Raw genomic sequence first — 25,332 nt, forward strand, 5'->3', positions numbered from 1 at the left:
ATAGAATCCTTCATAGGACACATCATACACCTGAGTTCCTCATTAAGTGTAGCTCCAACAAATCGCCCCTGAAAAATAATAGCAGAACAAGGTGGGAACTTATTTTCCCTTATGATGGTAATGTCCTATGATTGCACATCGTTGGAAACATGTTTAAAAAAGAGCTCTGCAAAATCTTAGACATGGAAATTCAATTGTAACCTGCACTGTTTATGACGGGGTCCCACGAGAAGGACTTGAACACAGAGGTACAGAGAACTATAAGAAGACAGAGCCAGAGTGAAGTTGCCCACTGGTTACTGCAGGGGGGGGGGGGGGGGGGCTCTGGAAGCCTGTCAGTGGCTGTCTCCATGTTGGAAACTCCTGTCTCAACCAAGAGGGAAACCTCCAGTGTTGATAAATGAAGCCAAAGGTGGAAAGTGCAAAAACCTGCTGTCCAGTGTCTGCTTGAGGCTGGCTGCAGGAACGGATTAATCACACTAAAACACAGCAGACATTAACATGTTTGCAGCCTGCTTCAACAAACAAAATAGGACTGATTAGCTTATGGTTGATCTGTACGTACTGTACAGGGGATGAATTTTTACTCATCCATGAAGGATATGAGTTATGCACAATTAAGGGCGGGAGAGATCTGAATGCACGTGGCTGCGTTGTAGGGGATTGTCAATAGGCTCAGCTCCAGCTCTTGTTAGGTTGACTGAAATTTAGGCTGAGACTGCATTTACAACATTGTGACCGCAATCAACAGGCTTCCAAAGCCCATCTGCAGTAACAGCTGGGTGATGTCACTCAGGCTCCATTTATTTTTTTACAGTCTATGGTCTCAGCCTAACATTCAGTCAAACTAACCACAGGTCAACAGCTGGAGCTGAGGCGGGTCTTAAGCATCCTGACACTCTACATCACGCCCACCTGTCAATCACGTCAGCTTCATGCCTTCTTATGAACATCTCTTATCCTTCATGAGATCAAAATGATAAATAAAAGATCAACCCCGTACAGTGTGTGCCGATAGCGACATGAGCTAATCAATCCTTTCTCGTTTTATGAACCAGGTTGTAAGCATGTTGATTTCTGCTGTTAAAACGGTTTTGGTTTTTTTTATGTGTGTGACTTCCGGTGCCTCTGCGGCCAGCCTCAAACGCACACTCAACGAACTGCAGGATTTTTCCTCCTCCGCATCGGCTTCATTTTTAAACACCTGATTTTTCTGTTGTCCAGAGTTTGAAAGCACGTTTAACTCGTTTTTTTTTTTTTACAGTCAATGCTTTTATTCTGAAAATCCTTGTCACTGAACACACCGGAAACGCATTTCTTCCTGTTTACTGTTAACTTTTTGCCTTAATGAACTGACCAATCACAGCGAACTATAGCGGCTCTGTTGAAGTGCACTCGTTTTGAGTACTGTAAGTGCCGGGGTGGGGTAGGCGGAATACATGAGAAATAACCAGATACCAGACCTAACCCCGCACTGAAGGCGAACTGGACGACTCGGGACCCAAATCGAGCTCACCCGGAGTGAACGCTTCCTCTCAGTTGTCAACAACAAGTGTGAAGGGAACAGAGAGTACAACTAGCTGAACATACTCGGCGACAAAAGGCAGATATACAAGGAGCTGAACATTTCAGGTAGGTTGCTCAAGTTGACTATCTCTCTGCCGTTGCTAACGTTACCTTGGTTACCAAGTTGTACTAATAGTTGACTAGTAGCGGAAGCGTTAGCTGTGTTTATAATGTTACTTTCCTCCTGTTATCCACAGCTACACAGACAACAGCTGTGTCACTAGCGTCATCTTGACTCATTATTGTGTGAACTGACTCAGACTGTAATCATTATGTAGTTAATGTTAACAAAGTGTAAGCTTGGCAGTGTCGCATGATCATCCTCATTGTCCGTCACTGAATGGCATTGTGACTCCTGCAGCTCCTGCATGAGCTAATGGTGCATTCACGTGATGTAGGACACATTAAAAAAAATAGTTTCCGGAAACTCAGAAAAGAATTAGATGTCCGACTTGCCAAAATATGTTTTGTCAATGTTAACATACTTTTTATTAATTCACGTATTGCACATCAGCTTTTTGTAACTTGTAACAGAGTCATTTCACAGGTCTTCTTCGTAGCATCAACGCTGCTTCTTGCTGTTGTTACAACATTCATGTTAACACACTGAAGTTGAATGGACGACTTCCCAACTCGGAAACTTGGACCACCTGAGCAGCACGTGAATGCACCATTATGTCTCTTGTTATCTAATTGCTATCTTTGCACTTATTGCAGCTACAGATTTTTCTCATTTACTTTGGCTCAATTACTTCTCTGAACTCTCTGAACTGTTTCACAACCGATTCATTCAGGCAAACTGCACATGTTTTGGTACATGAGTGAGAAAAGATGTTCTGTGTCTTTCCACAAGTGAAAGTGTACATCGTGTTTATTTCTCGTACTATTTTAGAACCACCGTCTCTTTCTTCTCTTTACTTACTGTAAATATGTTTGTTTTTAACCTTTTGCTGATCCTATTTCTCTTTTTTGAGCTGTTGTAACATCCTAAATTTCCCCCAATGGGTGATCAATAAAAGTTCATCTTATCTTATCTTAAAGTATGCACAAGAAGCACTCCTCCTACCTATTGATTATAACTGAAAAGGTTATTCTCCGTCAATCTCTAATACTGGACAAATGCTGCATTCATGTGCTGCCCGGGTGGTCCAAGTTTCCCGGTTGGGAAGTCGTTCTTCCGACTTCATGTGATTTCAGTTCAGAAAGTCTGAATGTGTAACAACAGCAAGGAACAGCATGGATGCTGTGAAGAAGATCAGTGAAATGTAAATGTTCCAATTATATTTAAGCAAAAAGTTGATGTACAGTACATGAATTAATAAAAAGTATGTTGATGTTGATTCTGACGTCAAGTCGGCAAGGCGGGCACCTAATCATTTTCTGAGTTTCTGAGTTGTTGTTCCGCCTTGAGCAGGTGTTCATGTGCATTTTCCAACATCACATGAATGCACCAGGTGTAAACCTCACAACTTTTTAAGTGATTTTAAAGTGGCAGACACATTTCAAAAGTGTGACTAAAAAACAAAGAGTTTTTCTAGAGTTGAGACACGCTCTCATGTTGATCGTTTGGCGTCAGGCGGTCCTTTTAAGGCGGTCATTTTCTCATCTTGGTGTTAAGTTAAAATCCAACATGTTTGATAATATCGCAGGTCTCTAAAGTCTTGTCTTGTGCAAATTGTGTTGTTCAATGGTGTGACCATTGTAAACAACCATTAGGCACCAAACAGGAAGCTGCAAACTAGTAAACATGGCGGGGAGGCGAAGAAATGTTTGGTTCTCCTGGACTGTGAAAGGAGGAGGAACTGGTGAAGAGAGCGAGAATGTCCTCCTGTACCACCGTAGAGAGGAGAAGGAGAAACGGGGGACACAAATTTCTGTGGCTCTTGAAATCCACGGTCCTCATCAGGGATTTCATCCCTCGAGATCCCATGTGACTTCCCCTGATGGTAACCGGGAATATGAACTCAATCATTGTTCTCTGGATTTCGAGGGGCACAGGGGTTTCTATCCTTCTTTTCTCCCCTAAAACCCAAATCCAGCTTAGTAATTCCTCCCCCAATAAACTAGATATGCTCTGCTCCAAAGTTGTAGTTGAAAATTTCCACCAGGTGCATGATGGGAAAGAACCCCATAAGGATTCCCGTTGTAGTCTTGCAGACCTTTGACCCTGTAAGATAAGTGTTTTTGCCAAACACATCACACAATGACAAAACAACTTTTAATTTCAGTGGCCTTGACCAATTTACTGACTTAACAACTCTTTTGAGGTCAAATTATGACCTTTTGTAGACTTATAATCAGGAGTTTTGATGTCTCCATTCCAGTTGTGACAATTGTACTTTCAGTTTAGAAAATGAAACAGACAGACTGTTTTGAAAATAAGCCAAGTCATTGAGAAAAACTGTAAATGAATGCTAAAGATAATACACCTCTATGAAACTACGTCTAATGAACTTTATTCTTCACAAGGTTACACACAGCATGAACTCTGAAAGGCTCGTTTGTCTTCTCTACAGTCAAGTACATCATGTAAGTATCCCAATTATTCTAGCTGTGCTTTGTGATGTTTATGTTTAAGGACATAGAACAAATTAAAGTTGCCCTCTATCAGATGATAAAATGTTCCCCCTATGAACACAGAATCAGAAATACTTTATTTATCCTCAGGGGGATATTCAGAAATTCAAAGTATTCACACTCTTTAGGCTGCTTTAGTGATTTATTTAAAGGATCAATCAGTAAGATGTGTAGTGAATGAAATGATAAAGGTATCTTACTATCTGATCAGACATTAATGAAACATGCTATGTTGAAGTGCTGTCTTCTCTGACAACAATGCAGCAGCCAGTATGTCCTCCTTCTAACTTTAGATTCTGCTCCTGAATGCTCTGGATTTGTTTGGCCCAGAGAAGGTAGGCGGTTTTAAGACACCCCCACATGGCCGTTTTGGACGCCCCTCAGTTTACCAGATATGAGAGCAGTTATCAGGTCAACAGGTGTTGCAGTGATGGAAGCAGCAAGAGAAGTGGTTCAGATAGAAGTGATTGTACCCGACCTAAAAAGCCTCTGCATGTTTCTAATAAGCTCCACGAGCAGAAACGTGCTCAAACTAGGATCAATATTGGAGATGCTTTTGAAAAATGGAGAGAGGTTAGAACACAGAAAGGTTTACAGACCCATACAGAGCTGGATAAACACTGAAGCTTCAGTGTCCACCACATGGTGACCTGCATGAGCATTGACTCTAGAGAGGAGGGGGGCGGGGGGAGACAGCTCTCTACAATGTACCACAATACCATACAGTGTGTGCAGATCAACCATAAGCTAATCAGTCCTATTTTGTTTGTTGAAGCAGGTTGCAAACATGTTAATGTCTGCTGTGTTTTAGTGTGATTAATCCGTTCCTGCAGCCAGCCTCAAGTGGACACTGGACTGCAGTACCCATTTTAAACAATAGGCGTCAGAGTTACATATCGCTCGTTATCTTCTTCCGTAGCAATCTTGTTTCACATCAGATGTCTTTTTCTGACTCTTCTAACAATCACTCTTTTCCTGTTTTCTTCTCTTTGTCAGACACAACAAAGATTTTAAGGCAAATGTGGATCGAGTAAAAAAAAAAAAACAGTCATCAACCCCCAAATACATCCATGTGTATAATCTTCTTGAAGTTTGACCCCCGGCCTGCATCCAAAAATGCCTACAGGTAAGGACCCTGTCATTGAAACTCTTCTCGTTGAGAATGTTTAAAGTGCCCAACGATCGTTCTTGATCGGTGAGGTGGATCAGCGCAGACAGTCCAGTATCCGAAACGTAAATTTTGTCGATATCAGACCAGATACAGATATTGCATCAGATTTGTCCCATCTCTTCTACCAATGATGCTGATGCTGTTGTTGTGTTTCATTTTGTATCTGACCTCGGCTGTGTCGTCGGTCAGTCTGTGTTTGAAACATCGTCAGCAGTTACTCTCTCATGTACGTAGGGTAATATTTTAGTGGTTTGGTGTGGTATGTCTTTGACTGTGTTAAAATGTGCACTTGTGACTTTTATTACTAGTGATGAATATTTAAGAGTGACCTGGTTATAATCTTGTTGACTCAGCACTTTATTCTGTCTGTAATAGAAGCTGCTAAGAGCGTTAGGGCTGGGAATCTTTGGGTGTCTCACAATTCGATTTCGATTGTTGGGGTCACGATTTGTTTCAGAATCGCTTTTCAATTCAAAACTATTCTGAGTCCATGGATTGGCTCAATTTCTTGTTGCTCTATTTGGGATTCTACTGAGTGAAAGAGCTAGCCTTAGCACTTAGCAGGGAGTGACAGATTAATCCCCCCCAACAAAAAACAAAATATTTAGTTAATAAAATCAATTTTTTGGGAAGTTATGAATCGATATTAAATCTTAGAAGAGAAGAATCTAGATTTTTCCCACCTCTGAAGAGCACCAGTCAGGGATCACTGTTGTTGTTTCTCCAAGGCTGCTACACTCAGTGCCTCTTACCTTTTTACCTCGTTAGCTTTCTACATTTAGTCTTTTGTCTTGTTCTCTTCTTTTAATGCCTTGCTGCAAAAGCAATCCCTCTTCAGGAACAGAGAAAGTTGAAGTTGAAATTTATCCGAGCCATAGCCATTGTTTTTTACTCGAGCTACAGCAATATGTTGTAAATATTGACACACATACAACAGCTGCCTCCAAAACAAACAAACAAACGGCTGACTGAGGTATAGTGGCTTAACCAGACTTACCAGGTGCACCAAACTCAGTGCTACAAAACTCTCACTCTAAGTCATTATCTCAGGCACCCTCGATACTTCACACTCTGAGTCTGAGAACATGGCAGCTACTTTACTGACTTTGTGTCTTATTTTGAGTCATGTTAGTCAGATACAGACAGAACGCTCTGGGATTTCTCCATAATGAAGTCTGTCCATGTTTTGTACCCGTGTTTGTGCTCGTGCATGAACTGCAATGTGCCGAAGCACACCTCTTCCAACCATGCCAGGACCAAGGGAGTGTACCGTGCTTAAGCACAGATCGGATCACTCACACTAGTCAAACGAACTGGTCTTTGTGGGTTAAGCGTGCTAAGGCAATGTACGGATAGTCTAGTGTGAGTGTGAGTCTCCGTTAGAGCAGTCGGCATGCAGTGTGATTGAAGACAAAGTCATGTTACTAACCTCATAAATGTTGAGGGTTAAACTCCAAAAAAACACCAAGACAAGGATCAACAACACCTGTGTGCTTTTCATTGTTGCTCTTTATAAACTGCTGATGAATGTCAGGCCGTTTTCTTTAAACTCCTCTAAGTCGTACTGTTTTTTTTTTTTGGAAATGTAAATGAAAGTTATGAATGATATTTCTTTTGATGCAGCTATAAAAATTGTTTTTTTTAAAAAGCCCAGAGTGCAAGGTTTGAATATTTCTCTCAGTTTGCATCATAAAGCGCAGAGGATGTGTTGGAACATGCAAATACAGAACATAAAGATACTTTTCTTTGAAAGTAGAAGTAAAAAAAAATGGGGGGGGAATAACTTTCCTGTTGAGAAATCAAGTTGCTTCCAGCCTTCACATCACTGCTGTCATACTCCTGACAGTGCTGCAAGCGTCTCTATTTCAACTCGTTCCAGGACTGACTGGTGTGCTTCTTTGAGCTTCGAGCGGAGGTGCAAACACGCAAAGTTCGGCAGCGAAGGGAACGGAATCTTGGGACATCTGATTCTGGAGGTGTGAGTCTTTGCCAGAACCGCAAGGATCACATGAGAAGCCCTCTATGTGGCACATTATTTAATGTGCTTACAAAGACAACTCACCGTGTAGTATGTGTAAATCTAACAGTTTAAACATCTCTAGAAATCATTGTTCAACATCCTGCTGGCCTACCTGAGAGTGAGAGCTGATTCCATTCAGACCAGTGCTCTATGAGCAGTCATTCTGGCTTACAGGCTGATGTTGAGTCCAGCTTATTACAACCCAGCTGAGCTGGAGAGTGAGCTCCTCTCTGACCATGTCTGTCCTTCCCTGTGGGAGTCTGACCCCGCCTCAGGAGATCACAGCAGAGGTGGAGTATGAGTCCTGACTCAGACATGGACCAGGGGAAAGGTGTACTGTGTTGTAATGTGCTTAAATCAGAGCTATAAATAGACCACTAGGTACAGAGGTAATTTGCCTGAACTGTAGTGATGAATAGATTTCAGTCCCTCCCAGTGATGGTGGGAGTCAAAGGTTAATCCCCTCATGGAGTATGATATCACTCACGACAATCGACACGTGTCCAAACAGCATACGACGCAAGTGAGCGTCAGCGACCAAATCAGCTTGATTCAATCGTTTCCCATTTAAGTGTTCTAACATTCAATACAAAAGCACCACATGTTATAATGAAACTCACAGAGCAGAGAAGTAAATATTTAGCAGATGCAGTGTGGACAGCGATGTCACATTTTGACTAAGCTGGCTCAAAAGGAAAGCTAATGAGAGGTAGATGTGTTTCCTCTAGCAAGCATGAATATGTTTCAAGACATCACGTTAGCCTTCCTGCAGCCAGCAGATATCTGGATGACTGATATCACATGTATGGGTCCAGAGGTCATCTTCTGGTCAATGTTTGTAGTCTGATTGTCAACTTGAGACGTGAGAATGAACTGTGAGATAAGAGGCTATGTAATCATATGAGGATTTCTGTTTTCTAGGGATGAGAGCTAAGTATTTGTCATGTGATAGCCTGTGAAGATGAGTGATTCCACGGTCTACTGGGAATGTTTCCTGTGTACAACTAAAGACCAACGTGTTGGTCAAAACTACACAGACTGCAAATGAGAACCAGGAGTCTTTCCCTACCAGAAACATTCTTCCTTGCCTGCAGATTCTGCTTTCATGTCATGAGATCTTTTTATGAAGATACACACATACTGAATACAACATATTCAATAAAAACACTGTTTCCAGGGACAACACATACCTACAGTGAATTGAATTCACTTTGGGCTCAAATGATTGGCCTAACATGGCCTTAAGAAGATATGAAACATTGAAAGAGTGTTAGGAATGATCATATGACTGCTGCCAAGTTCACGAGCCACCGTGTTTATGAATAGAATTAAGCCAGAGTTCAGTTTTCACTGAAGTTACTCTCTCTGCGTCTCAGCATCGTCCTACATGAAGCAGCCTGCTGGTTCCTCTGTGATCACAGCGGCTCTTACTGTATGTATGTGATTTTTCTCCTGATAGCAGATGCTCTCTCTTGTGTGGCGTCGTCATTAGTGTTGGCTCTGTTTTCTGCAGCAGTGTTGGGTCACACAGCACCATGGGAACAGACTATCATTAGCCCCCCGATTCAAAGAGGCCAACCCCTGTTAGAGCAGTGTGTTCTATCTGTTTGCTCTTAATAAGATCACAGCTCTCCGTCCTGAAGGATTTATTGGGGGACTGTTGCCAAGCTTCGGGGGGAACATACAGCTATTAGACAGGTCAATAAATGTCATTGGTTTATGTTTTTTTTCTAGCTTATGTAGTTTGTGCCAAGGCTCTTTAAGTGCCTCCCTGCAGCGTTTAAATCCATAATCATAATATGATCTCTATCACAGATTGTATTCCTATGTGTCCACTAAAGCCCTAAAACGATCAGCTTTGGTTCAGTACAGTTTGGTACGGTAAACCATGATCTTGCTTGTTGTTTCCACAGCCAACCTTACCCTTGTTTCGCTGTCAGACTCCCACAAAGCCAAAACATATTCTCTCATGTTTGACCACGAAAACAGATTAGTGTTTGTCCAACATGTGACTTCCTCTTCCCAATAAAAATCCTCCTCTCTGAATCAGAAGTTAGGTGTTCTAGATGTCAGCATTAAATTGTTAGGACACAACAGATACATATCGGCCACTGATATTGGTTCTTACCGCATTAGGGCAGTCAACAGGGCTGATATCGGCCGATACTGATGCGTCGGTGCATCCCTACCTGCAGGACCGATAGGGTTAAAACACAATTTAAAGCCCTAGTCATTTGAGCTATTATTAAGAATGCATACACACAAAAAATTAAATACAAGCAATGCACCATGGCACTTTAATCAAGGCGTTTTATTAGCCAGTGAAATTCGATGAATTCACAAAGTTCTTTTTCCTTTTTCTTCGTCTCTGTTCAAACAGCTCGTTTGTTACTCTTATATTTTCTGAACTTTTGATGTCACATTCCTTTTGATCCTCTCTTCTTTGGTCGTCTTCAAAGAATGTCCTCCTCCTTGTAACCTCGACCTTTTGTGTGCTCTGCATCCTGCTCAGTCACTTTGTAATATAACGTCCCTGAAAGACTCCCTGACACATTCTGAGGCCTTTTTTTTATTTTTTTACTTCAGCAATCTTGAAACTAGAAAAACTAGAGACAGCAGCTGGAGGTCTGTCTCTGTTGGTCACACAACTCCGTCACTTCTTTTGGAGTGAAATCATGCATTCATGCTGTCAAATGAGTCTTGATGTGGGACCTGCAATAGAGGTCTCCTTCTTTCAGTCCTGATGGGTTCACATGGACAGTGAATGAAGTAGATTCTCTGAATGAACAAAACTTAAACTCATTCTGCGTCTCCTTTCCTCCTCTCTCTCCTCAGGCTGATTTTGGCTGCAAACAGAGACGAGTTCTACAACAGGCCGTCCAAAGCTGCAGACTTCTGGGGGACCAACAGTGAGATCCTCAGTGGTGAGTCTCTACATCAGATTCCAGATCACAAGCCATCAATGAAATAGAGAAAGAGCTGGTTGAAACCTCTTCCTATTCCTCTTTAACAGTAGATAATTAGTCAATCAAACAGCAAGGCAGACCATTTACTAGGAAGCAGACAACTTCCTTTTGAGGCTGGAAGGCTCACAAAAAAACATCACACAAGGATACAAAGAGCAGGCGACAGACGATATGTCCAGCTCAACCAATATGTGCTTTTTAAATAATGGTAATAATAATAATAGCTTGTATTTATAAAGCGCCATTCCAGGGACCCAAGGATGCTTTAGAATCCAAAACAGCCCACATTTATTTGAGAGTATTTCACATTCTGTCCTGTAAATATTAATGGACCAAGCCTGAGTGATTTCACCCATCGGTTACTGCGAGGGGCTTTGGAAGCGTGTCGATGGTGGTCTCCATGCTGGAAATGCTGTCTCACCCTAACTCTAAGTCAACCTAACAACAGGCTGAGAGCCGAGGCGGATTTTGAGCCTCCTAACGAACCGCTTCAACCATAAGCTACACGCCTTATTGATGATGTATCAAAAAATTCACCCCTTGTTCTGTGTGTGCTGATCGAGCTAATCTGACCTGTTTTGTTTCTATACCAGGATGTAAACATGTTTATTTCCTCTGGAAAAAAATCTGCTTTTTTGAATGGGTGTGTATGTGACTTCTGGTGCTTCTGCAGCCAGTCTCTAGTGGACACTTGATGAACTGCAGGGTTTTGCACTTCAGCATCAGCTTCATTTTTCAACACCGGAGGTCGCCGCTTTATTCAGTCAACAAGCTTTCACATCGGTGCATTTTGGAAATCATATGCTCAAACGCCAACAGCTATATCAGTCAGGCTCCAACTGTATGATAAACTTTGTAAACAAGAATAAGTTTGATATGTAAGACTTGTAAAAAAGAACACTATTGGCTTTATGATTTCAGCTGTTTATGACAACAGCTGTGTTCAAGGTTTAAATACCTTTATACAATCAAAGAAAAGTCTGTCTCCTTCAACCCATAATCCAGTTCTTCTCCACTGCGTCACCAGACATCCCAACCTGCAGTAAACTATATTCACTTGACTGATGTCTAATACACGTTAAAGCAGAGGAGGGGGAAATCAATCATCCTTTCTTTCTGCTGAAGGAGGAAACACAGCGATAGCCTCGTTGTTCATTCCCCCCCCGTAATAGAGGGGTCAGGACTTCCAGTAGTGGGCCTTTAATTGATGGCTGCTTTTATGCGATGTGACAAGAATGAATGGCTCTGTCTTATCTGTGGGGCTGAGGGGTGTGTGGAGGCTGGGCCCTGAAGGAGACATAGCATGACGAGGAGGGAAGTAAGCGATGCCTCCCGGTGGGATCATGATAGCTCTCCGTTCAACCCCCCCGGGGAGGAAGACCATTCTGCTCTCTTGGTCACTGTCAGTGTAAGTGGACCTGTCTTTATTGATCACCAGGAAGTGCAGCAGACATGCGCCAGGAAGGTTGCTGACGTAACCGGGGGATAAAGGTCTAAATATAAATGAATTTAGATTATTTGTTCTCTTAGAAAGAGTCGTTTGCTTTCTTGTTACAGTAATGATGTGGAAAAATAGCTGGTCAGTGGTGGTCTTGATTTAAAATCTGGACTTTGCCCAGTCTGAGACCGAGACCTTCAAGAAGTGTAATTGGTCTTTAGTCAAAGACCGATTTCCAAGATCATAACATGCAAATATTTTTCTTCTTGGGTTGTTATTGTTGGGGTAAAGGAGGGGGTGGGGGGGGCATGTCCTCATAAATCATGTGTTTTTAAGATGCTTTTGGAAGAATTTTGCAAGTCTTGTTGACCTTCTCTATTTGGAAGTTTACCAGTTGAACACTGTCTCAGTTTCCCAAGAACCAAATTACAAAACTCTTTCCTGGAAACATCACAAATATCCCACCATAAATAACACTGAAAAATCATCATGCATTATGTACAGCAGGCGTGTCACTCACTCATATCCTAACAACGGAAGGTTGTGGCCGTAACCGGGGAATAAAAATCATACTACAAATGAGTTGAAGTTATTTGTTCTTTTAGAAAAAGGTGTTTTCCTTCCAATCACAGTAATGGTGTGGAAAAATAGCCTGCCATTGGTGGTCTTGATTTAAAATCCAGAGTCCGTCCAGTCTGAGACCGAGACAAGACCGAGTTAAAATACTTTTGATTCCGAGACGAGACCTTCAAAAAGTGATATCGGTCTTGAGACCAAGACCCGATTTCCAAATACTACAACACTAAAAAGTGTATTTGTTAGATCAATCTGGGCCCTGCTAGTACAATCTTCAAGATCATAACATGCAAAGAATTTTGTTATTGTTGGGAAAAAGGAGGGGGGGGATGTCCTCCTGAATCATTATTTTTCATGTGTTTTTAAGATGTTTTTGGAAGAATTTTGCAAGTCTTGTTGACCTTCTCTATTTGGAAGTTTACCAGTTGAACACTGTCTCAGTTTCCCAAGAACCAAATTACAAAACTCTTTCCTGGAAACATCACAAATATCCCACCAGTGAAGAAAGAGTTATCCTGAGTACTTCTTAACTGAGATGACCTGTAGGAAACATATGACTGTTGAGGCCTTGTGCAAAATCTGCAGAACAATAGGAAACTACTACAGTGAATGTGTATAAATGGGGTATTGTGTTCTTGTGGAGTTATGGAGTTATTAATCCCACAAATCACATTTTTTGTCATGCTTTTCATCTCTACAGAATTACTTTAAGAATAAAAGCATGTGATGTGTTTGACTTCCAGATGAAGTCTGACAAACATTTCAACTGTGTTGAAAGACATTAATTCGTCTACATTTCTGTTCACCAGGCCTGGACCTTGAATATGGCAAAGAAGGAGGGACATGGCTGGGGATCAGCAAGCGGGGAAAGCTTGCCGCAATCACCAACTACTTGGAGGGACATCCCAACCCTGACGCACAGGGGAGAGGTGAGCAGGCCATGAGACCCTCACAGATATAAACACTGACTGCATGTAAAGGCCCTGACACACCAAGCACCAACCGCGCTGCCCAAAAGCAGGCAGACGAGGGCCGACGGGTAGCGACGCAGTTGGACACACCGCAAAAACTAGGCCGCCGATCGCTCATCGTCGGCCCCCTTGGTGTGTCAGGACCTCTACAGTCTCCTGTATCTGTATCTGACATGTTGCCTTCAACTATTCAACGAAGTAGTAGTTCCTTAAACACTTGAAATCCTCTCATTTGAAGATAATAATGATGGGGGAACCGTTTTTTTTAACTTGTTCTGATCTGCAGGGTTTCTAGTGTCCAACTACCTTATGGACAAGGATCAGGACTGCTACTCGTACCTTAAGAAGGTGTCGACAGAAAGCCATGTGTACAACGGCTTTAACCTCATCACAGCCGAGTTCAAGTGAGTAAAAAGGGTTGCACATTTCTCTACAAGTAAGCAGCTGTACACTCGCCGTGATAAAGTTCACAAGTCGGGATGAATATGTTGTACAGGCGGAGAAAGCTGTGAGATGTTAAGCCATGTTCTGTGTGGCTTTCATGAAGAGGAAAGAGAGATATCTGTGCACCAAAGTGTTTTAAATCTGAGCGTGTGTAGAAACGTGTTGTAGCTGTATCTCCGTTCCTCTGAGTGTGTCTTCATCTCTCCTGTGCTCAACACGCGGAGCCGAAGAGAAATCTCAAATGCTGAGCTGTGGAGGAGCCTGCATTAAAATTCTAAAGAAGCACCTGTTCATGTTCAGGGTTTCAGACAAAGAAAATCTCAACAGCTTTAAAAAATAAGAGGGTTTTTTATATTCACCAAACCAGCCTGACTCGGCTGAACGTGGTGATCTGTTTCAGGGAGGAAAAATCAAAGATGGATCAGTGCACACCAGGATAGCTGTCATGCTGGAGGCCCCTGTAGACAATTGGCATGGAAACGGCTCTTAGTTTCTGCCAGCAAGAGGTTGGAGGTGTAGCTCCAACACACACTGGTACCAAACCTAGTCCCTGATGGGGGAAGAAGAAAATCCGGGTTTCCAATGCGGACTCTGGTGTCATGACCCATGTATCCTGGTAACGTGGCCTCAAGCAGGATCTACTCTCAGAGGGCCTGTGTGTCTTTTTTCCTCCACATATTTTAGCATCACTTTAAGGTCAGATGGATAAAAATTTTTGTCTGCTGTATGAGGCCTAAAATATAATTTTACAAAGTCCAATTGCAGCCAATAATAGCCGTCTACCTTCAATAGAGCTCAACAGTGACCGCCCACTTTTTCGGTGGCTCTGGTTCCGGAAGTAAATTTCCTCATTCAAATCCTCCCTTGACATTTCACTAAATCCTAATATCAAGAGATTGAAGCCTGGAACCATGACAACCAGCTACCCCAACACTGGGGACTATAGTACATTTAATTCGGCACCAACACGGCATTCAAAAACGAGAAAAAAAGGCAAAGGTACAAGACTGTGTACATCATTTCATCTGGAGTCAAGGAACTACACATCCCACAATCCATTGCAAATGAGATCGTTCCTTCTTCAAAGTAACTTCAGTCGTTGTTATAGTGTTTATAGTGTTAATACAAGTGTTGTACTATGTTGTAGTTTGTGTTGTGATTGTAAACTCTATTTCCTCTTCAACATGTTTAAATGTTTCCAGCTGTCACAGAGCTGCCTGCACGGTTACAGACGCCACATATTGACCGGACAAGCATTGTTTTATGGGTTAAAGTTAAGAGACGATTTAATAGATGCTGTCATTTTCTTGAATTCCATAAAAACAAGTCTCAAAGCGGGAATGTCTGCACAGGATTGCATAAAAATATCCGCCTCGCTCCAGGAATGTCGGTCTGATTGAACCTTTTGAACCCCCCGAGATGAAACAGCAGCTTAAAGATATGCAGATGTCCTTGTTAAATCCAGGAGCTGCAGTCGCGCCTTCGCTATCTCATATGCATTCCTCTTTAATGTGACGATGAGGTGCAACCCCACGCTCAAGAGACACCCGCATATCATAAACATACAGTGTATGGTTTTTTTCCTGCTGGATACGTGTTTCAAAGAGATGAGCCTCAGTGATAGAAAGCTTCTCTTTAATAAACACAGTCATTACCAGCGTGTTTGTTTTCCCCTGTTTCCAGCAGCCCAGAGGAAATAAGACATCTATATTCTGTCCAAATCAATAAGTTCATCTGGTGGAAGGAGAGGAGCTCTGTATTACCAGTAGAGGATTTTTTGTTAGTCAGAATCCACACAGGTGATTTATGGTGTCTTTGCAACTTTCAGGCTTTGTTTGTCTTCACACAGCTGTTAGACGTCATGCTTCCTGTTCATTGATATCAAACGAAAGGGTGGGCAAACTTTACCCGCATGGGAATCAAATCAATTTAGCGACCTTTTAGGGTGGTTCACATTAGTGCGCCGGGCCCGGATCCGAGTACACTTGGCGCCAAAGTCCGGTACATTTGATCAGTTTGAACACAAATGTACCATACCATACTAGTCTGCAACCGTGGATGACTATATGACTTAATTCTAAACGTCTCCTGTCGCTTCCAAAACCGTTGTATCCGTGCAGCACAGGCCTGTTTCATCTTCTGACTGGCACTTTAGATGTAGAAGTAGGAAGAGGGTCGTTGTTGGCAGATCAGATATAACAAAAATATCCACAGCAGGATGGACTCAGCCTGTGAGTGGTTGCCATGGTTGCTTATTCTTCTTCTTTCTGCTTCTTGGCGGATTTGCATACTAACTGTGTGCATACTGCCACCTGCTGTATCGGACTGTGAACATACACAAGTGTACTCGGGTACAGAACGATGTTACAGTACTAACTAAAAAGTAGAAAATGGCGCTGGCGTTGTCAGCCCTTGGTCTTTTAGTGGAAAAAGATAAGGAAGAGGCGACCAATAAGGAGAAACAGCACTAATGGGTGAAAGCATGGATACTACAGCGGCATGCGCAAGGGGCTTTACTGAACCTGTGAGGAGAGCTGGAGAGAAATGAAACCTGGGAAACCGACTGGTAGCAACGGAGCCGGACACACCGCAAAAACTAGGGCGACGACCGCTCACCGACGGTCCAACTAGGACCGGCAGCCAATGATCTCCGTGGTGTGTCAGGGCCTTCAGATGAACACAGACCAGCGGAGGAGAGGGGAGGGGGGAGCAGTCGTGCTCGGGCACGGTCCAAAACAATCTTGCCTCATGTAAAAACACCCTTTAATAATACTAACTATAACTATGACAGATTGAGTTGTATTTCTCGTCGTTTCTCGATGTTTCCCAGAGCACGGTACTGGGCCTCCCCTCAAAGGCGCTCATGTCAGATCTATTTAAATGTCGAAATCAGATATTCTCAACTTGATGCTCTCAAGGCTCCATATCAAACGTTTCATCTGATGTTCCTATAGCTTCTGGTTTCAGATCCCGCTTCATGTCACTCTCGCTTCAAAGTCAGCGCTCACAGATGATCCATTTTAATGGATATCTCCTCTGATGTTTGCCTGCGAAGAAACGCCTCGCTTGATGCACTTTTAGTCAAGCCGAGTGCGGCTGCTTTATGAAAACAACTTTAGAAAGTGGTTCAATCTGATAGCCTCAAACCATGTGCTGTAGTTCTTGGCAGAGACGTGTTTGAGATGTGAAAAGAAAAGCAGATATGCACATTCCAGTGTATCAGGGGTGGATGAACTCTGAACATTTTAAAGAGGAAACAAGTGTTTACTTTTCAGAAGCGCTGAGATAACCTTTGGGGAAACCACTCTCTTTAGGTAGAACACAACACCATTGGTTTCAACTAGTAGAATTAAATGGGGATTTTAATCCTCAAAAGCTCAAATAGAGCATGCATTATCCATTGAGTCAATCCAGATGTCTGAAAATTGCCACAAAATCTAAGTATTGTTGATGTTGTCTTTGCAGTTGTTGGCATGGGGTCATCACACCAGGAGGAGGTCAGCTTCCCACAGCGACCCTCTCCTCTCTCACTCCCAGTGATAAACCACAATCAAATTAATTTACATTCAGCAATAATCTATTTATCTACAATGTTCACAAAATGAATCGCAGCACCAGCCTCGGTCCAATCACTGGCCGGCGCGCACCGTCAGCTTTTCCCCAATCGAGGGCGGACACCTGCAGCGCAGCACAGAGACAGTAGCACAAACAAGACAAAGAACACAAGGCAGACTCTAGTTATAATCTAAAGTGTGGAACAAAGTGGATATTTGAAACAAGACAACAAAAATCCTCCTGTTTGAATCACGGATATCACAGAGTCATCTTGACTCACACAGCCATGAAGTTAGCATGACTGATAACAAATAGACCCCAAAATGATGAACCCCCTGATGTAGCCCTCATTACTTGTTATGAGTGTCTCATTTTCTTATCAGTTCCTCCAAGATTTTTTTTAATTATTATTTATTTGTTTAGATTTTTTGTTTCCATTAAAACATTTGAATTCACATGCTGACAGGTAATGGGATTATTTTATTATTATTATCCAAGTCTTACATCAGTCAAAGATAACTCACAACATTTATTTTGGTGCAATGTCCTTTAATATCCTCCTGTGGCCAAATTATGGTCATGCCCCCCTCCCCCTGGTTTACGCTGCACCTTCATACACCTGAAAACTCAAACTCCTGCTCTAGGCAGCGTTCTTTTGATTTTCTCTGCGCTGAAATTTGTTCTGGGGAAAGGAATGTTGTTTGTTGGGCAAGAGGGCAGGAGTTCATGTTGAAATCTGAGTTTACATGGAGGGGATTGAACTTCTCTTTGATCGGTTTACATGAAAGACAAACGCTCCCCATTTCATTGGCTCGGGCTTGAGTACGTGTGCGCGCAGGCTTTCTATTCCCGGGGCGTGTGTGAGCGCGCACCACCATAACGGCATCAGGAATCAAATTTAGAATCACCTTCATTAACCTTTAGTTCAATGGAGATTTTAAAAAAATGTGGTGGAAGTCAATCTGCCAATTTTTGGCATTCATCTGTGTGTTTTATTTCACAGTGTAGAAAAGTGTTTTCATTCATTTATTAGAGATCCAAACTTCAATAATTGTGACCCACGCAGGAGGAGGGCACATGGGTTAATGTGTGCATGTGTGGGAGTAGGAGAATACATGTTACCCAGGAGTCCCCCCCCCCCCCCCCAACATGCCTATCTACATTCTGAACTGATAATGTTGGATACTCATCCAACCATCTCCAGGCAACTACTCCACAGCTGGCGATGGGGAAACTGCTCTGCAGCTCCAACATAGAGGACTCTTCATTAGGACGCCTCACAGCCAGCATACTGATTACCTCTCAGACTCAGATCTTCTCCTCCCTCCTCCTCCTCCCTCTCGCTCTCTGCCCGCTGGCCTTGACCTCCTGCTGTTCCCTCATCTCTGCCCAAAATCAACCCACTGCACACCTGACAGGACTTTCAATTCATTAGCCAGGTTCAGCTAGAAGAAATAGAGCTGTCTCCCTGTAAGTCCTCCGTCTGCCTCCAACAAGTCAATTTGATGCATGTGTCAGGCAGAGTGGATATGTATCTCTAAGCATATCACATACTGTTGAGTTCAGATCAGACAGTGCATTTGCTTTGTGCAGAACAGGAAGGAGCTCCACAGATTCCTAGATTTCCCCCCCTCAGGTTACAGCACCATCTGGTTCTCAAAGTGCAGCTTCTTTGCATGTGTGATGTTGACTTCTGTCACCAGAGTCAACATAGGCCAGCGCTTCAGTGTTCATAGAAACCAAAGGAGTTCAGAAAAGGAGTTGTTTATTCAGACTCTTCGACTGGATTTTGGGTACAGGCTGGAAACCGTGTGAAGGTCTTTGATTAGTTGTCAGAGAGACGGTGTAAAGTCTGCCCTCAGCTGTGTGGATTCTGCTGCAGCTGCTTAGACACATATTGTCCTACGTCCAGAAGAAAGACTCTGCTCCAGGAGATTAACACGGGACAGATGAGATCCTGAGCAAACCCTGATAATGACCTAGTCTGCACGCAGGCAACAAGTGATGTTTTCACAGATTCTTTGCAGGCAGTGTGAGAGGAAGTGTGAGGGTGTTACAGTACTCCCTCAGTCTCTGTTTGCTGAGGTTGAAAAGAAATGAGGATGTCCCAGAGGAAAGCACAGAATAAACTAGGATGTACAAGATAATACACTGACAAATCAGATGGTTTGAGATCCTTTTAATTAGTCCTGTCAACACCTGCATGTTTAAATCCACAATGCAAACATGTGTTGTCATGTCACGGCGTCTCTTACATCACTCTGTCTCTGTAGTAAGTACACCCCATAGATGATGATCCTCACTGCTTTGATAACATTCAGCAGAGACGCACAAGAAGCATTTCATCGTGTGAATTGTTAGCAAAGTCGACTTAGTGCTTGGTGACAAATAAAGCAAATAAATGCAGTTCAACTTGCCTCTTGATTAGAACTCGACCGATTAATCTTCCAGCCAATAATATCGGCCGATATCAGCATATGAAGTGGCTATCAGTTATCTCAGATATGCGCCGATATTAATAGATTTATTAACCAGTCAAAAAACGTTTCATTTGAGTTTCATTGTTTTCACTAGCAGTTCTCTTTCACCAGCAGAGGGCGCTATATGGATACCCACGAACATCATCACTCTCCAGAGTGTCAAGAGGTGATTAATATTAGTGTTGTAGTACTCCAAATCGGTCTTGGTCTCAAGACCACTTTTTGAAGGTCTGGGTCTCGTCTCGGAAACGATAGCAATTTTATTCGGTCTTTTCTCGGTTTTAGACTGGGTGGACTCTGGATTTTAAGCCAAGACCACCACTGAAAGGCTATTTTTTCCTCGGGTTACGTCCTTAACCTTCCAGGTGTCGCGTTCTGAGTAAGTGACACGCCTGCTGCACACTTGGAGTTGATGATTTCATTGATATTTATAGTCTTGGTCTTGACTCGGTCTCGATCCCTAAATGTCTCGAGCACTCTGTTCTCGGGTATGTCTTGGTCTCGGTTAGTGTGGTCTTGACTACAACACTAATGCACATACAGTACAAATTCTTTATCTTTATCTATCTATCTCTACAGAGCGCAGAAAGATATCGGTATTCGATTTTTTTCTCTTCCTAGTATCGGTATCAACCCCAAATGTCCCATACATAAGTTGGGCTCTACTCTTGATACTGGTTTGGTAGCTTGTACTTTTCTACTAATCCAGGCCTTCATACACTTGGATAGTATTTTTGTGTTTGTATGATTGGACATAAACAGAAACATACCCAGCTTAATGTCTGGACTCCAATGAGAAGTCTTGGCACTTGGCTTTGTTTGATTGGCCAACAGTTTAAATCAATATCTACAGTAATATAAACAATCTTATGTCGGATGATGAATAACACGTTTTATCCTGTTTCATTTAAAATGTTGTTTTCTGTCGGTCATAAATCATTGATGTAATGCCGACGCTCTAAACATTAGATATTCTTTGTATCAAACATTGTCTGCTTATCCTGCTGCTGAATACGCTTCACACCAAAGGTTGGCTTTCAAAACTATCCAAAGTTTTGTGTCTGAGCTCAAAACCCGGCAGCTCTATCCGCTCTTTTCTTGCCAGTTCTTGACTGGGAAACTTTCCAAGTCCGATGTCGAAGTAGTGTTGCACCACATTTCAGATTTGACTGATGCCACTGCTACGGCTGTCATAAAATTGACATAAAAATAAAATAATAATTCCCCCGCCGCTTCAAAGGATTTGGTCATAACTTATTATTCACTCTCCTGTACCGAGGCCGTCACAGATGCCCTTGATGTCAGGTTGATGTCAGAAGGATTTCTTAGGCTGAATAAATTCCCTCTAACTGAGGACTTTGCAAAGACATCTAGCACCGTCACTAATGTGTTTTGTGCTGGTCGATGGTGTTTGCAGCACTCATTTGTATTATGAAGCCTTAATTCTACCCTGTTGTTCCTTTGGGACAGATTTAACCGTGGTGCTCTGTGTTCCTCCCAGGTGGTAATGCCTCCACAAATGAAATGGACGTCCCTTTTGCCACGACCCTCAGGATTGCTTCTGTTAATAATCATCCTTTTGTTTTCATGAGCGTAGAAGCACAAGGACTCCAGACAAAGCTTTTATTATGAGACATAAAAAAAAACGTTAAATCGCCACCGAATACAATCTCTCATTTCCATCTTTCTGTGTCCCATGCAGAGCCGAACAAGACACTGTGTGTTACTATGGAAACAGAGGCAGCCCTGAACCCATCCATCTAAAACCAGGTCTGTGTTTTTAATGTGGTTGCTGTAGAAACCGTTCATTGCACATGCACCTCTCCTCTTGGCCTCTGGCCCGTTCTTTTCAGCGTGACATTACAGTGGAGATTTTGCTCCCAGATTGTCTCTTCATTGGAGGAAGTCAGACACAGAACTTACTAGCATTTCTGGGTTTTTTTTCTCCTTCATGTGCCCCTCAACAGGAGTGTACAGCTTGAGTAATTCGTTGCTGGACACTCCATGGAGGAAACTGCTGCAGGGAAAGCGACACTTCACCAGCGTCGTCAACGATCAGTCGCTGTCCTGCGACGGCCTGGTGCAAGAGCTACTCGGCGTCCTCAACAATGAGGATCTGTAAGTCATGAAAATGTTTTTTTAACTAATGATGCCTCTGTATGACCTGTGGAAGCAAGCAAGACCGTAATCGCCATGAAGTAAAAGTAAAAGACATGACTTAAAACGAACGGTGTGGAAGTCACGGACGAAGCAAACAACGCTTTAATGAGAATATTTTCCTTTAGTTCATTTTGTTTCCGAACCCCTGTTAAGATCATTGAGTCAACATGGAGGTTTGTGAAAGTACTTCTGATGATCGGAGGTGATTTCTATTTGGTTGTGTTTTCGTCCTGCACTCCATCACAAAGCCGAGTTCACCCTGAAAAACGTCGAACTCAACGGGACAAAAACTGTTTTTCACACCTGATAGAAAGGAGAGTCCACTTTGCAGAACGTTCAACAGAGATGAGTTTGCAGTAGACTTGACCTAAACTTTTATTCAGAGTCTACAGTATTAGGGCTTTCACACTTGCAGAATACTCCTGAAAAACTCCTGATATTTCCCAGAGGAGCTGAACGTATGAATGCAAACAGCTGAATTTGTCGTTCAGACTTTCTCCTGACAGACCTCTAGTATTTTGTCTGCAGCAAATCTAAGTAAGCTGATGTGAGAACGCAGCAGGATATTTTCCGGAGAATTCATCTTGAGCCAATAAGAGGGGGGGAGTGATATTTATATACTGTGACTGCTGCACGGTGCATACAGTGTCTGCAAGCAACCTCTATGATCTCTGTGCTCTAATGAACCTGCTGCATTATGTTTCCTGTTCTCCAGTATGTTCTTCTCCTCACTTTAGTTGATGTTATCATTCCGTTGAACTACTTGTAGCAATGATATATAGGTATATATTCTCATTATAGCATTGTGTAGCGAACTCTGTTTTCTGCCTGAGAAACTTTCAGTGAGAGAATTGAGTGAGCTGTGAGTTTGGAAACTAGCCTGTTTCTAGAAGTGTTGTTTATACACAACACCATTCATGGATATTGCAGATCAGCTGACTCTAAAATACTGCACTAAAGGCTCTTAAGCTTCTCAAACAGGTGTCCTCTGGGTTTGTTTGTTTAACAGGAACACACCTGATCCAGCTCAGGAGAGCCAGGGGGACGGTTACAGCCTGTCCATGATCCAGGCTCTGTCAGCAGTGTGTGTTCGCTACCCTCATTATGGCACAAGGTCAGTGTTCTCCTCCATCCCCCCCTGTGTTTGTTTCCACCTGAGGTGACAGACACACCTGAAGGATCACAGAATACTCCAGTGTATGAAACCCTTCACAGTGGGTTAATGAAAGGGGATCATCTAGACTGTAATGCTGCGCTGGATTAGTGGAAACAGACACTGACCGGTAGCCAAAAGGTCAGTCCTCAAGTTAGGGAATTGTCTTGTGGCTCTGCTCTCGCTTTCTAAGTGTGTAATAAAAAAATATCAAACATGCCATAAATCCATCCAACCGGTCGGGAGCAGCTGATTGGCCCGTGATCAGCAGCTGATTGGCCCGTGATCAGCAGCCGTGCCTCAGTGTTCATGCGTGTGATCAGGCTGGAATTTGTCCCGCCTTCAAAATCAGTCGTATGACTCAAAGATCTGGTCCAAATTGGCCTGAACTTGTACAGTGTACACCAGCTTAAAGTGTCAAGATGGAGATCAGAACCTGTCTCCATTCACACCCAGATCTGCATTGAACTTATCGATACTGCTATCGAGTCATGGGGTTCTGCGATTTATCACGAGTCGAGTCACATTATTTAAACAAAATCCCCTGGTGCACAAACACACATCTATTGGCTAAAAAAAGTTTTGAATAAACTTGAAATGCCAGGAAACCAGCTCATCAGTATTGTGTTTAAAGTGAAACTGTCCTGTGAAAAAACTCTGTCATCTACGACTGCTTCTGCTGCTGCGGGATCCTCCTACACTCAAAGCAGCCGTGGCAAGAGCATCCAAACGTTGTAGCTTCATTTAAAAATATTAATTTAATGTTGTAGTCTCACTAAAGGAGGTGACATTAGGTTACGTTACGATTTGTTCAAGAACATGTAGGTCATGGTAAAACACCTGAATAACTACATTTGTTTGGAGGAGAAATGTGTTTGTTTTCCATAATGATCGTTCTTGATTCAGGTGTTTGAAATCCCTCCATGAATGTGAAACTGTGACTCTGAAAATATCATACTGTCCTGTTTCTCATCATCTTGGTGGTTAATTGATGTTTTTGTGTCCTCACCCGTGTAGGACCAACACAGTAATCCTGATAGACGCAGAAGGTAACGTGACCTTCACAGAGCGCACCATGCTCAACTGTGACACCAGCAAGTGGAGCACCAGCTCCTTCCAGTTCACACTGCAGGACTGAAGACATGATGAAGTTAACCCACTCTGTGCCTTTCTGCATCACTACTCCTCCTCCTCCTCCTCCTCCTCCTCCTCCTCCTTCTCTTCCTCTTCCTCCTCCTCCTCCTCCTCTTCCTCTTCCTCTTCCTCCTCCTCCTCCTCTTTCTCTTCCTCCTCCTCCCCCTCCTTCTCTTCCTCTTCCTCCTTCTCTTCCTCTTCCTCCTCCTCCTCCTCCCCCTCCTTCTCTTCCTCTTCCTCCCCCTCCTTCTCTTCCTCTTCCTCCTCCTCTTCCTCCTCCTCCTCCTCCTCCCCCTCCTTCTCTTCCTCTTCCTCCTCCTCCTCCTCCTCCCCCTCCTTCTCTTCCTCTTCCTCCTTCTCTTCCTCTTCCTCCTCTCTCCTCCTCCTCCTCCTCCTCCTCTCTCCCCCTCCTCCTCCTCTTCCTCCCCCCTCCTCCTGTTCCTCCTCCAGCTGCTCGTCACTGAAGACCCGTCTGCACTTTTCTAGTGTGCAGCAGAAGCTGCCTCACAAACATCGGTGAAACGTATTTCTTAGAATTGGTTTGAGTCAAGATGCATCTTTTGAAAATGTGTGCTAATTTATAAGATTGCCAAAGACTATTCAGGATTTTGTAGTGCAACATATGTTAGCTACATGTAACCAAACAGCAGGGTTGGGATGCTTTAAGAACTCGGATCCATTATAGACTGCCGTCATGCACGAGGTTAGTTGCAGTCTAATTTATTCCTGTTGGTGTCTGATTATTTCCTTTAAAATCGATGATAGAGCAACAATAAAAACCTGTAATTTAAAGTAAAAATCCAGCTAATTATCTTTTGCTTCACACTGTAGGAATTGTCAGGTTATCGTTTTTTTACGGGTGATATGTAATTTGTTTTAATTTCACAGTAATCATCATAGATTAAAAGACAGATTGTGTTTCTGGTAACTGTAACCTTCTCACAGGTGATTCATTATAAATTATTTTGGGCACCAACCCTGCACTACAACACACTCAGTATTGGTTCCAGCAGTCAGTTTTATATGCAAATAGATTCAGACAGTGGATCTGGGACAGGGTCCACGGTGGAATAATGCATTATTCAGCTGCGTGACAATAAAAACAATCATTCAAACGCTCA

The 25,332-nt window shown here is 42.8% G+C and overlaps 1 protein-coding gene across 1 annotated transcript; it reads left to right on the forward strand.

The window, feature by feature from the left end:
• Positions 1 to 1,478: 1,478 nt before the first annotated feature.
• tango2 (transport and golgi organization 2 homolog (Drosophila)) lies at positions 1,479 to 25,332 on the forward strand. Its single transcript, XM_061037287.1, has 10 exons — positions 1,479 to 1,632; positions 4,036 to 4,095; positions 5,140 to 5,269; positions 10,170 to 10,258; positions 13,124 to 13,243; positions 13,572 to 13,689; positions 21,467 to 21,534; positions 21,732 to 21,882; positions 22,934 to 23,038; positions 24,095 to 25,332. The coding sequence occupies exons 3-10, from the start codon at positions 5,214 to 5,216 to the stop codon at positions 24,213 to 24,215; spliced, it is 828 nt and encodes a 275-aa protein (XP_060893270.1). The 5' UTR covers positions 1,479 to 1,632; positions 4,036 to 4,095; positions 5,140 to 5,213; the 3' UTR covers positions 24,216 to 25,332.

The sequence above is a fragment of the Labrus mixtus genome, chromosome 5 (genome assembly GCF_963584025.1).
Source record: "Labrus mixtus chromosome 5, fLabMix1.1, whole genome shotgun sequence".
NCBI lineage: Eukaryota > Metazoa > Chordata > Actinopteri > Labriformes > Labridae > Labrus > Labrus mixtus.

Bases quoted from the DNA above. Each gene is read 5' to 3' on its own strand.
- tango2 (XM_061037287.1), top strand. From the start codon at position 5,214: ATGTGTATAATCTTCTTGAAGTTTGACCCCCGGCCTGCATCCAAAAAT. The intron at 13,244-13,571 runs GTGAGCAGGCCA...TCTGATCTGCAG, and splicing joins CCCTGACGCACAGGGGAGAG to GGTTTCTAGTGTCCAACTAC. The intron at 21,883-22,933 runs GTAAGTCATGAA...TTTGTTTAACAG, and splicing joins GTCCTCAACAATGAGGATCT to GAACACACCTGATCCAGCTC.